The 16,234-nt window shown below is 33.2% G+C and overlaps 1 protein-coding gene across 4 annotated transcripts in view; it reads left to right on the forward strand.

Moving 5' to 3' along the window:
* Window positions 1-15,793, forward strand: part of LOC137645834 (alpha-tocopherol transfer protein-like) — a 532,510-nt gene extending 516,717 nt beyond the window's left edge. For all 4 annotated transcript variants that reach the window (XM_068378812.1, XM_068378813.1, XM_068378810.1 and 1 more), the window contains 5 exons: window positions 1,956-2,106; window positions 3,912-4,105; window positions 10,166-10,276; window positions 10,905-11,049; window positions 11,490-15,793. In XM_068378812.1, the coding sequence (XP_068234913.1) occupies window positions 1,956-2,106; window positions 3,912-4,105; window positions 10,166-10,276; window positions 10,905-11,049; window positions 11,490-11,611 (723 nt within the window). In that variant the 3' untranslated portion in view covers window positions 11,612-15,793. The remainder of the gene's footprint in view (window positions 1-1,955; window positions 2,107-3,911; window positions 4,106-10,165; window positions 10,277-10,904; window positions 11,050-11,489) is intronic.
* Window positions 15,794-16,234: the final 441 nt, after the last annotated feature.

Here is a 16,234-nt window from a genome sequence, read left to right on the forward strand (position 1 = left end):
AGAGAGAGGTTGTGACTCAAAGGCAGGAAGCAATCAACTGAGTTGTTTATTAAAGAACACTCTCCTTTATATACAAAATCTCAAAGCAACCAGAATTTTCATGTTCAAATATTGACAATGTTACAGAGGAGAAAAGCAGACATGTTCTATTTAGTGCGAGGGAAGAGCAAAGATACAAGCATAATATATAAAAAGGAATTATGTACAATTGTGTGACACACGGTTGGTACATAATCTTAACAAATCTGATAAAAATCACAGACTTCAGACAAATTTCGTGACACTTTTTTTTTTTTTTTTTTATAATAATGGCTGTTTCATAACCACCTGTTCTATTAAAATCTATTCGGATACTGGATACATACTGTAATTGTAAAATTTTTCTCTTTAATCAATTTAAAAAGAAGAAATCTAATGACAAAGCTTTGTTAGTCTGTTAGACCTCCGCAAAATGTATATTTTCCGAACTGGAAACTAATACCTGAAAATGACAGTTACATTGCTTTTCCTCTTAATTCAGTGTTATGGGCATCAGTCTAAAAACTCAAAAAAAAATTTACTATGTATTCAGTAAATATAATTAGAATGAGATGATTCGAGAAATACCCGGCGAAGAGTTTTTGATCTACAGGCTTGCCATTGTGAGTGTTAGAAACGATTTGTTTGATATCTAATTGGAGCACAACATATAAAAATAGGTAGTGGTGGCGTGGTAGTGTATCAGATGGCCTTATGCCATCTCTGGTTGGGTCACTTCTGAACAACCTCGGAAGGCGGAATGCTTTGTGGATCGGCGCAATGCAAGAATGTTTTCTGTAAACTTAATGACTCCTTGGGTAGGATACACTGTGCAGAAGAGGTAGCGTGTTTTGCAAAGCCTACGGTACATAGGCTAGTACTAAGCCCAATGTGCCGTCTTAGTAAACCTTAATTCTTTACTATCAATTTATTTTGCTCACATTTGTTCCCTTTAATTACCTTCCCGCCTACACATCATTTATAACTTTTCCTTGCCCCAATTTTTATATTACGTTTAAGAACAAACCCAGCGGCAACGCCCTGTGATATTCTACAAATGCATCTTAGCAAGCTGTTTAAAGTGATGCCACTGCTACTTCGTGAGATACTTCCTGCTTTAAGTTCTTTCCCACCGTTACCTCTACATTAAGGGGTCGGTTGCCTGATGCACCCTCTCTAATGCCTTCTATCAAAGGCTCTTCCACTTAACCTCTTCTCTCCATATCCTCCATCACCTAATTTCGCCATCTAATTCTCTGCTTCTCTTTTAATCTTCTCCGTCTAACAGGTTCCTTCCAATCCCTCACTCCCTGCCCACCATCACCTTTAAGATCTTGGTCTGAAAATACTTCCCCAAATGTAGTTGGATATATCCTTGACAAATCATAAATTTCATTCGGGTTATTTGCATTTTCTTGGTGTATATATTGATTTTTTTTATAGAAGTAACATCAAACAAATATTGACTCAAGAATATTGTATATTTTTTCTCTTTGGATTGAGGAGATATTGAGTTTTATCATTGCTGTGTTTACAGATCTTATTAATAATTTTTAGATAAATAATTTTTAAAGAAATTTAACCTCACATTTATCTAGATGAAATTTTTCCATTCATATGAAAACTACAAGAAAGAGTTTTATAATAGTGAAATATTTCGATTCTGCCATAATAGTTATTTCAACATTCTTAATTCCTTTCTAATTTTTTAGAGTAATTTTGAACTTGAAAATAATAAATTTACATTTCTGCTTTAGTAATAATTCATTTAACGGGGACCTTATTTTAAAAAATCTCATTATATGAAGCTTTTATCCATTTTGACACTATAAAAATATAGATAGAATCCTTATATCATGAAAATCATTTTTGCCTAACTTTTTTTCTTTACCATTGCATAATATAATTTTCTATAACCAGGATCTATCGTGTTCCAGGTCCGTGGATATTACCGAGCAAGGCAAGAAAATGCTGAAATGTATGTTGACTTAGCGCCGTCAGCATTGGACCATGTTTGGGATTTACACATGCAAACCGTACTTCCCACTCCTGATAAACTTGGCAGAACTGTTCTTATTTTCAGGACAGGTAAGTGGCGTGTGTGTGTTTGTGTGTTTTTGCGGCGCATAGATTAGCTTTAGAACATGTAGCTGGAAAGGAAAACACTTATTTCACGGGACAGGGTAATGGTGTCATTGCTAATCGTACGGATCAATATGAGTGTTAAGGTTAGGTAAGTGATCCATGAGTGATAAGCGCATAGACAGTCTCAAGCACTGGTAGACATTGTAACGCTGTTCCTGGAGGAAGTAAGCAGACACAAAGTCAGAATTTAAAGAACTTATTAATTATATGGGAAAAACGCACTTACATTTTCGGTTCTGTTAACTATGCTCAGTTACGTTAACATTTAACTAATGCTGAGAAAGCCTTTATGCCACCCAGCCCAAAAATACGCAAAAGCAATTTTGAAATTTGGAAACATAGTTGTCAATAAATAATAAGTCAAGCTGCATTGAGAGAGACCTGATAACTCCATCCAAAATTATACAGTAGCGAGTGTTTAATCATTTGACGCTATGCAAATGAAGCCAATAGTAGGCTATACCCCTCTCTTGCCGTATATGTCGTGATTGACGTTCTGAATGAATAGGGAACGGGAAGATTGAAGTTACAGGGAAATGGAGAATGAATGAATGTGAAGAAAGAAGAAATAGGCTTGCCGACTAAGTTTTGTTTGTTTTTCATTTTTCTGGAAATAAGACCTAGGTAACTTGAAGTAAAATCACGAAAAAAAGTTGATATGACAGTAGAAGTAGGAACAGATGAAAAAGGTGAAACTATCCTACACTTCTAAGGTTCTTCAGTCATAACGAGAAGTACCATGGATGTTCATTCTGCGGACATCACTATTTTACTTGACCTGAAATTTTTTCGCTCGGCTTTACTTCCATTCCCACATCCTTTTCAATATTGCTATTATTTCACAGTGCAACTGCGGGGTTTACCCCCAGTTGTACGGGGGCCCAAAAATATTGTTCTTCGTCCCCAGCGGTAGGCCATATGGCTCAAATTCCCAAATCTCCCTCTCTCTCTCTCTCTCTCTCTCTCTCTCTCTCTCTCTCTCTCTCTCTCTCTCTCTCTCATATCATCATCATCTAGTCCGTTTATAATTCTATTTCCCTTGTAGCATCAAGCTCGTTTGGTGGGTTTAAGAGAGGTTAGTAAAGGTGTAACGTTTTTCTAAATATTTTTGAACATATCTTAAAACCAAGATGTGTCCAATGATTCCAAAATACTATCGTCAATAAACTTCACTTCTTGGGACTTGATGTAACAGTCTCATTAATCCGATACGTATTAATGTCCGGGATATACCAGCCACCTGTTGAGATATTACCGCTAGAATTATTGAGTCCTTTGACTGGCCAGACAGTACTACACTGGATCCTTCTCTATGGCTACGGCTCAATTTCCTTTTGCCTACACACACACTCTTATTTTTCTTCCTCTTGTTATTTTTTTAAGTTTTAATAGTTTATATGTGAAAGATTTGTTTTGATGTTGTGCTGTTCTTAAAATATTTCATTTTCATTGTTAATAACTTTTAATTTCCTTATTTCCTTTCCTCACTGGTCTATTTTCCCTGATGGAGCCCTCGGACTTAAGCATTCTGCTTTTCCAACGAGGGTTGTAGCTTAGCAAGTAATAATAATAATAATAATAATAATAATAATAATAATAATAATAATAATAATACTATACAGCACATGGTTTTCTAGCTTATAAATCAAAATATGTACATAGAGCTTTTTGGCTCTTGTATTACGACATTCTATACAGTTGTCAATTGACTTATCCCCTTATTCTTACTAATTAACTGTTATTTTCAGGAGCTTGGCTGCCAGAAGTATGTACCTTGGACGACGTTTTCCGTAGCCAAGTGATTATGCTGGAGCACATAGTCCGAGTTCCAATAACTCAGCTTCGTGGAATCACGGCCGTTGTCGACTGCGCTGGACTTTCCATGACACACGCATACTACTTGACACCAACTCACATCCGAAGAATGATTTCGGTTATCCAGGTAACTACAGCTGGTTTAGGTTTTGTCTAAATTGGCTTTGGCATCAGGATTTTAAGTTGACTGGAAAAATGGTCGAGAAACTTTGTAAGTGCATTGAATTTTTACTGCTAACCCTTTTAAAGCAATGGGAAAATTCACTTTACTTGGCGTGTTTCGAGAAGTATTGGTACACATTTCATAAAGTAGGAAATTTGCAGATAGATCCCCCACCTGAGGATCTCTCTCTCTCTCTCTCTCTCTCTCTCTCTCTCTCTCTCTCTCTCTCTCTCTCTCTCTCTCTCTCATAACCTTTACTAACGTAGGTTCTCAAAGACAAAAAGATAATTGATGAACAGAAATCGTAAAAGGGAAAAACATAAATCCGCTAATTTTCTTCCAAATTTTTCACCTTTATCTTCATTACTTGTTTTCGTTGCAGCGCTTTTGATATTTAACTTTAATACGATGTTTATTTAATTTCAGATTGATAGACCGTTTTCTTTTACAAATCCTGATCATTATCATCATTTAGCTGCTTGACAGACATCTTGCTCAAAACCAGTGGGTGGGTTGTGATAGGTGACCTTAGAGCAAATGCTAGATGTAATAATGAACTGGGACAGGTTGGGAAAACCCGCAAGTTTGGGGAAAGGAATGAATTGGAGCTTGTTAAGTCAGTTGTTAATCAGAAAAAAACTTTCTTTGGCGAAATCATCTCCATATCTCAAGATATATAACAGTAACTTTTGACATCTGATGGAAACTACTGATATCAAATTCATCGATGTTATGCTTTTATAGATGTCTACGCAAGAAAGTATCTGCTTGTTGTGAATCGTATTTTATTACATTTCAATTTCTACATTTTTTTTGGTGTATAAATGGTAAAATATATTTTTAAAAATATGTATACGAATATGTGCAAATATGCTTAGTTTTCTTGGCATAAGCGTGTGCTTTTGTATATTTTAATAATTGTGATTTTTGACAAAAGTTTATTTATAACGGTTTTCATTCATGATGGCGATGAATGGCCTCACCAGCCCCAATGTAATGTCCTATGTTCTAAATCCACCCCTCTCTCTATCCAACCTTCAGCCTTTAAGGTTTGCAAAAACTATTTCAGCAAGTGCTAGCAACTGTTCTACACTTATCACTTGCGGTAAATTGTCATATTCTAGATATTCAATATGAAGACTGAAAACTTTCTTTATACTACACTATCTTATCTTCAGATACATTTTATACTCTTTGTAATTTACTAACTAGGAAATGTGTTCACTGACTGGGTGTGTACATTGATCTGCCACATTGGTACTGTCTTGGGTATTAATTCTTTGGTAAGTAACCTAGTATGAACCTAGAATATGAGTTTATTACAGGAAAGGATTTGAAAATTTCTGGTATTTTAACGCGAAAAATCATGGTTTCAAAGAATTTTCCCTTAAATATATTGAACTTTAATGTTAAGCTAACTTTTCTCAAAAAGTAGTAATTACTCCTCCCTGCCAAAAAAAAAAAACCAAGTCTGGAACATTTAGCCTCGTGACTTTATGGTGGTTTATTGCGGAGAATTAATGCTCTTCACTTTCCATAGTTTTATAAAATAATAGGGACCATTATTGAATTAAAACAGTTTTATTTTTTTTATTCCACGGTAGCTTTTACTACTTTATTTCTAAAGATATTACTAAGTTAATCATCAGTTTTAGACTCTATGAAGTGGCTTCTTGTTAAAACAATGCAATATTATTTTGCCCGTGTGAACAAAATAACAATGAGATGTGGATAAGAATACTGCTGAAAGGGGCTACATCTAAAAGTGAAATGAAAGAAGATAATGCCATTAGTGTATCCATTTCGGTATACTACAGGTATAACTTAACGGCCTTTTCAGCATTTTAATCTAAAAGTACACTTGCATTATACCCAAATAATTTCATTTTTGCTTTCTTTCTTTTATCTTGCTGCCCAACCTCTTCTAACTTTTACCTCAGTGTAACTAGAGTTTTACCCTAGGTCCACTTGGTCGTTGAATGGCCTCACAGGTCAAGCACTGGACTATGTAACTCAATCCATAAATCTCTAATCCAAAGGACAATGCACCTCGAATTAGTGTGAGGCAATCGTCTTGACTACATGTGCTCATAAAGATTAAAAAGAATAGAGATTCGTTTTTAATGGCAACAGTAGAATTTTATCAAATCTCCAAGAATCTTGTAACCATGTCAGTAATATGCAATGGACTCTAATAATTAATGTTCTTTCAGTAACCTCACTTGTTAGTTTTTAAAGTTTCTACGCATATTATGTTCTTATATATTTTTATACAATGTATTCACTTTAATCAGGATTTATAAAAGACCATTTCGGTTGTTTGGTATATTAAGTCGAAATATACTATAACCCATTGCTTACTGAAAAAACAGGAGTACTGGTATTTTGATACAAAGAATCCAGCAAATTCAAAAGAAGATTCAGAATTAACTAAGGTTACAGTAAAGCGTTTATTGTTAAGCGTTTATTGGTAATGGGCACATCTATTTTTAGTTAACGGGTACAATATCTTAAATTATTACTTTAACTTATAACTATGAATAAAATAAGAAACATTGATACAAAAACCAGGCAGGGACAACACTTTAAAGAGATTATACTGATTTTTTATTCATGAACAAAATTAGAACTCATCTTATTAAAGGGAAGACTATGATAATGATAATTATTTTAGGAACTGTACTTTTAAGGAGTTGCTATAGGGAATGTTCTCAGTTATAATGGTGTTTAAATAAAAACAAAACCATATTGGAGTTAGGCCAGTTTTTTTTTCTTTAATGGGGATTAACCCTGCATTGTCTGAAAGACGATTATTGTTACCAGGACACGATGGGAGTAGCAATGAGTTCTGATGTCAAAAGTGAGAACACCGCAGACAAACAACTTCACTGTTGTGTTAGTGTTCATTGTCCATGCAAGGAACGGAGACATTGGCAGGCACATGATTCCAGAAGTAACATGTTTACTTTATTAAATATGGCTTGTAGTTTTTGTTTTTGTTCCATATAAGTATTATCATGATGGTCATAAAGGGTTGTACCATCTCTGAGGATAGTAATATGTTGCGGTTTATTCTCATTTACTTTTTCTAACATATTACTTTTTCTAATTGCAGTCCATGTAAAATTGTTACACAAGTTCTCCTGGCAGCTCTTCCAGAGTGCAGCAGTTATGATTCTTCTGGGTCATTCTGTTTTTCATTTCAATCTTGGTGTTCATCATGGCAATAATATCTGATTGCACTAGAATAAATCATCTCACTAACATTTAAGCCCAAAAGTTTGACTTGAGTCGAGTACCTGTGTGTAGACTTAGGTTTTCAACTGATCCCCAGTCTTTATATAGTGAACGAATAGACACACCATGGGGCTGAGCAAGATCTGGTAACGCTGTTTGTATCCAGAATCAGGCCTTTGGTTTTTGCGTTTCTGAATTCATCACCATTCATCCCTCTACCTGTATCAGTTGGTAATGTTTTTTGCCCGCATGTCACTGCCTGTGTACATTGTACACAGTTCCTCCTTTACTTAAATCAGACGGCTCTGCCACTGTCCAAAGGAAAAAAACAACCCTTTTGGCTGATGTGTTTGACAGTAAGCAGAGCAATGAGAAAAAAAGGTTGTCCTCATTTATGTTTTCCGAGCCTAGAATAACAAATTTAGCTTCTCAATCCCGTGAAATTGAAATCATTTTATGAATCTTGATGCTCATGGAAGTGTAGACCCAAATTGTATTTTTACATTGCTTTATTTAGATGAACACTTCTGATTTCTTTGCTTCTAAGCTGTTAGTTCTTTTCTGTAGGTTAGTAAGAAGAGGACCTTTTTGTGTTTCTAGAAGAATTTGTAATGATACTCTATTACCACCCAATATCCATAATTCACATGTTTGAAATTATCTGTTCTCTAGTTTGCAATTTTGCTTTTGCAAAGACCTTGGAGCATCTGATGCTCTCACAATTTCCATGCTGTACAGAAATCACTTGATTGTGATCAGAAAGTTCGTATGATTGGCCGTGATTTTAGTGCTGCCTTTGGCCATGTTAATCGGGAGGCCCTTGTCTCTAAACTTGAACAGTTGTGAATAGGGGGGGTCTTTTCTTAGCATCGTTGCTGATTTTTTATTAGTAGATTGCAAAAAGTAGTTGTTTATGGGCACCATAGTAAGTATAGGAATGTGATATCTGGTGTTCTTAAGGGTAGTGATCTTGACCCATTACTTTTCATTCTATATATACACAATAAGTGGTTTGGTTTAGAAAATCAGCTTGTTGCAATTGCAGATGATGCTACTTTATTTGCTTCAATTCCCTCTCCTGGAGTTGTAGAATCCCTTAATTATGGGGCATGAACGTGATCCTTAAAACAACTCAAGTATAGTTGCAATTAGGTCTCTCCACATTAATGTGTTTTTAACTATATACAACTCCTTCAAAATTTTAGATGTGATTCTTTATTGCAAATTTACTTTTGAGAAACATGTCTGTTTTTTCTTCAAATGCCAAAAAAAAATTGGCTTAAAGTCTTAAGATTTTCGGTGATCAATATATTCTGAAGAATTGTTTTAATTCTTTCATCCTGCCTAGTTTCGAGTATTGTTCTCCTCTCTTGTCTTCAGCTGCTGAATCTCATCATAATTTGTTGGACAAAATATTTTGGTCTATTAGATTTTTTATTCCTGAGCTAGATGTTAATCTCTGGCACCATCATTCGGTTAGTTCTTTATGCATCATGCTTAAGATTTTTCATATTTCAGACCATTCCTACATTCAAATCATCCCAGGCAGCACTATCCTGTACATAGATGATGCTTAAGATTTTTCATATTTCAGACCATTCCTACATTCAAATCATCCCAGGCAGCACTATCCTGTACATAGATGATGCTTAAGATTTTTCATATTTCAGACCATTCCTACATTCAAATCATCCCAGGCAGCACTATCCTGTACATAGATGATGCTTAAGATTTTTCATATTTCAGACCATTCCTTACATTCAAATCATCCCAGGCAGCACTATCCTGTACATAGTACTAGGTATGCAGTTGATTTTAAGTCTTGCCTTCTCCATCATAAGGTGCAATACTACACAATATTCTAGAAATTTTATTCCAACTGTGACCAGATTGTGGAATGATCTTCCTAATCAGACAGTTGAATCAGTGGGACCTCAGAAATTCAAACTTGCAGCAAATGTTTTGAACAGGCTAACACACACTTCATAGCTTATATATGACGGAACTATTTTTACGTTGTTGCGGATTATAAAATATCATGTATCCTTTATTTGTTAGTTCTCATATAATGTTTATTTGTTTCCTTATTTCCTTTCTTCACTGGGTTAATTTTCCGTGTTGAAGCCATTCGGCTCATAACATCCTACTTTTTCAGATGGTATTGTTGCTTGGCTAGTAATAATAATAGTCATAATTATGTTCATTAAGTACCAAAGTCAGCCTGTCAGATAGGGAAGTGCGAATATGACTGGGAAGATGTCCTCAGTGGCAGCTTACTGTCTCAGCCAATCACCTTAATATAGATAAAGACCTTGCAATTAATTTTATAGATAAAGACCTTGCAGTTAATTTAAAAAAGCCTTAAGCTACCTGAAAGAAGCGAAAACCAAGGAGGATCTGCCTTAAAATCATCTTATCTGATTTTTCATTATATTTATGAAAGGGTGCACATTCCACCATAACGTGATGAATAACATTTATGCCTTTAAGGACTTTACAAAATTTACAATAAGTCCAGAAATTCAGCTACATAGGAGAAATGCTAAGATCTGTCCAAAGGGAATTCTCAATATCTGCGTGTTAGATTTTAGGCGATCTAGAAGTATGAATAAAGGAAAAGATGGAGTGATAAATTTTACTATGTAGTATATACTAAAAGCTCAATAATTTTGTCTATGTTTCATAGGTCCACATTTAAAGGCATAATGTTTCTAAAATATGATTTGTTTATTTTACTCAACTACTTTGTTTTATTAGTGTGTTTTATCATTATTTTTTCCCTTTCAGGAAGTATTCCCCCTAAGATTCAAAGCACTTCACTTTGTCCATGAACCTTCTATATTCGACTGGGTGTTTAGTCTGGTCAAACCTTTCCTCTCTGATACAATTAAAGGAAGGGTAAGTCAATCTAAATAAAGTAAGTTTACTCCATTATATTTACACTAGATGATTAGCACCATGAATACCATGAAATAATATAAAGTGTGAATAGTGCCTTCCATTTCTGTGTTTGTAAGTATTGTCTTATTCAACCTATAAATTTTTCTCCCAAGATAAAAAAAAAATTGTTTAATGAAATTAGGAATAGTGTATAGCATTATGAATTTCTAGAATATATTTCAAAGTATAGGATTTAGAATTTCTTTAATAAAGGCCCAAAACATTTCATAAGTGTATTTACTTGCAATGGTAGTTCAGTTATTTACTGTTAAGTGTAGTTTTATTGCTTAGATTTAAGTATTCATTTTATTCAATTCTTTATAGTAATGTGTGCTTGTCTTTTTCATTTTTAAAAGTGTAGACGAATGTCAGTATAACTATTCTATGGTCATACCCTGAGAAATTTTTAGAATTATTATAGTTTGGAAGGTCTTGGTGAATGTTTGGTCGCATCAGAATAAACGATTATAAATTTGTACATTTATTTATTCTATTATTTAATATATTCATTTGCAATCTGTTTGGGACCCCTGAGACATATGTAGGATCAAATTTGGAAATTTTAATTACTTTTCTATTTTAACAGCTTCACTTTCATGGCGAAGATCTTCAAAGCCTCCACCAGCACATTCCTGCAGAAGAATTGCCTGAGGAATTGGGGGGTACTCAAGGACCGATGGATAATTCCGAATTTGTTCAGAATTTAAAGCTTCATGAAGAATATTTTAAAGGTACCAATAGTCAAAATCAAGATAGTTTTATATATTTTTTTGTCCTTAAATTTTACATTTGCTTTAATCACTTTATATCTCAATATTTTACTTTATAGCATTCAAAAACACAGTTGGCATCTACAAAATAATATTCGTTGATTATAGAATCTTGCTCACTTTATCAAAGAAGGCATTTTGGCAGTATATATTCATTAGCATAAGACTGGAGTAGTATCAGAAAAGGGTAACAGTTGTGTTAACTGTAAAACTGGCATTAGCATCATTAGCAATACTGCATTATTGTCAGGTATTTTTGTCCTGCTATTCGTTGGTTGAAAAACTATTATAGAGAAAAATGTTGATTTGGTTGATCACTTTACCCTAACTAATATGAATGCATATAGCTGAATAAAATATCATTTTTTTTTTCGAAATACTATATCATGTTAACATTTCAGAACATTTCACTTACGGATTCGAAGCCCCTGAAGAAGCTCCACGGCAGGGGACTATGATGGAGGCAGTGACTGATATGGGTAGTTTGATAGGCAGTTACTATAGAAGAATGTGCATAGACTAGTGTTAACTAACTGCCTTAATTCCTTGGCTCTCAGTCATCTTTGCATGGTTTATTAAGAGAGATTTACAGTTATTCAGATTGGTAAATGTTGGTAAGTAATGTTACTGTGTGGGTTATGTAGCTAACGGTTTGCATTACTACTTCCTTTACCAACGTGGCCTTGACGAGTTGAAACATCATGAAACTAGGTTGATGTTCTCAGGGATGACTTAACAACCATATGAAGTCAGGCAGTTTTGGAAGCCAAAAGTTAAGGCAGATTCTTACATTATTTCAGTGGACACTACTAAAATACCCAGTTTCGTGATTCAATGCATTTTATGGATCATGGTTTCTTATTGATTTGTGGGATCACGTATTCCATGTGTATGGATTGAATTAGTGTTTGATTGTACTTAATTTACTTATGTAAAAGAATATTGTATTCAACCAGATTATAGTACAGTGTATTGAGTTATTTGATGAAATGTATACTTTTATAGGACGTTAAAGACTAAACATTACAAACTACTCCTGCATTACAAAATATATACAGATGACCATTCAGAGGTCTGCGCAAGAGAGACGGATGATATTTGTAAATTTTAGAATCAATAGCAATACAATATACTGTATGTAGATATTGGTTGTTTTTTATAATAGTGCTGTATTTTGGTTCAATGTAGCTACATGACAAACACACAAGTACAAGGTGTGTCCAACTGCAATGTCTATAGTATTTACTTTTTTAAAGTTCTGCAGTTTTATCCTAGCTTACAACAGCAGTGAACTATATCAAGTGCTTATATTCTCCTTTTCTTTTCTTTCATAGAGTTCTTGTGATTGTTTACAAGTAACTAGCTGACAACAGATTAATAGCCTAAATAGGCATATTTGAACTAGGATATTGACTTCATATATGATCAGATTGGTGTATATTGGTCATTTTTACTTAATTGGATAAGTGTATACTGGATATATTTACCCAGTTCATAAATGGATGTTGATTTTTCCCGGGGAATTTCTTGTACAGTATAGCATATCCTCCAAATTCTCTGATTGTGAGCTTCAAGTTCTAGTTCATTCTTCAAGAATACAAAAAAATCCCATATAGGATAATAAAAAAAATTCTTTGATTTTTGTGAATGGTCAGGGATAAAACCTAAATTTCTGATCAAGGATACACGAGTGTTGATAATGAAAGGATTTTATGTAGTTTCAGTTAAACATTGACATTAAATTTCCAACATAAATAATAATGACTCTCATCAATATTTATGGTGGGAAACTCTTCAAATTCAAGTCATAGATTTTAAATGATTTTGGGAGTCGATTTGATGTTCAATTTATAATCTGTTTTGTGTAGTAACTTAAAGAAACTGTTGAAACTAGTTCTTTTTTATATAAAATGTTTACTGCTGTAATTTGATTTAAAATTACTTTATTAATAAATTGATGATAATAGTTGGTAGCAAACTTAAAGCTTTCAATGACAAAATATTATACTACTTGAAAGTAACTTTCACTCATGAACTCTAGATTTTCATATAGAATACTATAGTACTGTAGTGGTATTCCAATATATTGCAAAGCAAAATATGAGTGATGGGGAATTTCAAACATAAACCATAATTTATACTAAGTGTTTTTCATAGGGCTTTAATCTATCAGAACACTTTTCCTTGAAACTTTAGTCAAATATTGAGTTGGAAAGCATATGTATAAAATTAGGACCTCGTCAATTATTCACCATTATTGTTATTTAACATAGTTTCACGTTATTTCAATGATAGCATTTATACGAAATAATGTAATTATTAGAATATTACTCGACAGTGAATTTGTTACTGTCTCTGGACAGACTTATCTTGGTAAAGTTGTGAAGGTTCCTTATTTTGTTTATAGTGCTTCAGTAAAAAAATTTGTCTTTGAGATACCAAAGTCATACTATTTCGCCAATAAAACATTTTAATACGTGAATAGGTTGTAGAACATTTCATAGAGAGTGGCTATATTTTTATATCTCCTAAAAGTAGGGTTATTTGTAAAAGCTATTACTTTTATCTAATTTCTTTGTGATAAATATTAGTTACCAAGTTAATATTTTGTATTGTAATTTGAACTTGGCTGATTTTTTGTTGGTAGCTACAGTTTTTTTTATATATATTTTAGCAAATAGCTTGACTGTTTTATGGTTACTTGTGATATATTATACTTAATGATTCAATGAAGATTTCTTTAATAGCCATTAGGAATGGTTTTTGTAATAATCTACTAGTATATGAATCAAGTTTTTTTCCTGTAATCTTTGGATATTTTTATATCATAAGGTTAAGGTTAATTGGGGGCTAGATTTGAACATCGGAAACAGAAATTTTCAGTAAATAAAACTGAACAAGAGTTTTGGAAACTGAAAAAATTACATAGTAGGCGTATACTAGAACCTAAATATCATGTTGGAGTAACTTTCGTGGAGGAGTCAAGAGAGTTTCCAAGTTATATACTATTTATTTCACATTTTAAATGAACAAGTAAAGAGTTTGGAATATGATTTATTGTTTCTGGTTTGTGTAACTTTGGAAATCTGTTCAGTAATAATTTGACAAGTATTTACTTGTCAAAGCCTCAAGAGCTTTTTGTTAGGTTTTAAGATAAGAAAGCTCCAGGTTGTTTTTCTTGGCTTGATTAGCTTAATTAGTAGAGAATTCGAGTTCTTGAAATGCTCAATTGGGCAACCTCAGTATATTGTTTTTTAAATGAATAAACTTTAAGACCTTCAAAGTTATCTTTCTTACAAAGAGACCTGTGGCAGATGGACACGGTCTCTGAAAAACTGAATTCTTGATAAAACTATCATGACAATTAGCCTATTTTGTATCAAATGTTGTGTGACCAGTAGAGAGATGTTACATTTGTAAGTTAGGAATTTTTCAAATACATTAAATGTATCTTCTGTGTACATTAAAAAGTTTATAATTTATCACCAGTATTGCGCTCGTCTTTGCATTGAAATTGTGACTAGTGTAGGCTAGTAGTTAATATTTCTTACGAGCTTTCTTTGATCGTAGTCATTAATTTTGGAGCATATTTTAGCACTTAAGTGTTCCTTTTAAACATGTGAACTGAACTTTATGGTAGGTAGCTTTTTTAACTGGGGTAAAATTGATGATTAAGGAGTTTAGTCTTGCAGCCTTTTGTCTCAATGCATCTCACAGAAATACTGCATACTTTTGTAATCCAAAATAACTGTCCTTACTTGCATATGCAGTGGGGAGCTTGTTAAAAGTCGAGCATGGAATCAAATGGCGTAATTTTCATTAAAAGAAAGTTTTGACTGATCAAAAGCTTCAGTGGTAGAAAATTTTCTGCTCGCACACCAATGTACACATTATTTGTGGGATTAACGTAATTCTATGTAATAGTGGATAGTTTCCACATTGTTTGGTTTCCCTTCTAACTTGTGAAGTTTTAATGTAATTTATAATTCAATATTTAAGTCCTGTATCAGTGTGAAACAAGAAGGAATTTGGTCTTGAGATAGGTCCCAAAAGGTAGTTAACTGTTTTAATAGTTTGCATAGTTTTAGAACTGCTCCTGTGGAAGTAGCTGTAGTTAAATATTGAAACCTATTACAGATTTCACAATCCATTTTAGACCTTTTATGCATTTTTCTTGAAGAGGAATGTCGAGGTTTGTGTCAGTACTGTAAGAATGCCGGAGTTGAATTTCAAAAGCTACTGTCACTAAAACTGAATACAGTGATAAGAGAGGATTCTGTTTTCAATTAGAATTCTAATTTCAAAGGAAAGTCGTGAAGCTTGTAGGTTAGTTGTCTATTTCAATATCAGTATAAATTCCTCCGAAGTTTTGTTTCACACTTTCAAGTGCTGTAGTATGAATAAAAATGGAGATAAGCTTTATTCAAGACTTCAAATATGGTTAATAGGTGCCTTTCTGTTATGAAAATGAAACTTTTTTTATGAATATTAAATAACCTGTTAATGTTTCACAAAGTCTGTCAACTATCAATCTTGCACCAGGTTTGGGAAGGGATTGGAATTTTTAGGATGTGGAGACCTTAAACAGCAGTGAATTTGTCCAAATCCTGCTTGTGCGATATTGGTAAATTTACCGACTTGACCTGGAGTTGCTGATGAGTAGTTAATCTTGAACCACAAAAAAATATAATGGCAATGTTTTATATCATTCATGCAATGAACTTGTGTTATATGAAGTTAGATATTTAAAAGTTGTAAATCAATAGGAGAATAAGGTCCCAAGGCCTTGTATATTATTATAACTTCATAAAAAAAGCATGACATCATTGTTTAATTTCTTCAAGGAATTTATCATTATACATATAGTGCTATACTTTAATTTCATTTTGATTAATCATTTTCCATGCATCACTTAACATGGAAATTATTAAAATTTAGCATTTAAGGTAGGCATTGATTTATAGTAAAATTTTTACATGTTTGCTATTGTATGACAGCAAATTTTTCATTACTAGAACGAATTAAAATTTTTTGCAAATAAGAACATATTAGAGCTATGATACCTGTTTTGTGTGCTGAAGTTAAGTATGAAATTTCCAGCTTTGGAATAAATTTTCCAATTCGATTATACTGAACATGTGAAATC

This window comes from Palaemon carinicauda, chromosome 8 (assembly GCF_036898095.1).
Source record: "Palaemon carinicauda isolate YSFRI2023 chromosome 8, ASM3689809v2, whole genome shotgun sequence".
In the NCBI taxonomy this organism is placed as follows: Eukaryota; Metazoa; Arthropoda; class Malacostraca; order Decapoda; family Palaemonidae; genus Palaemon; species Palaemon carinicauda.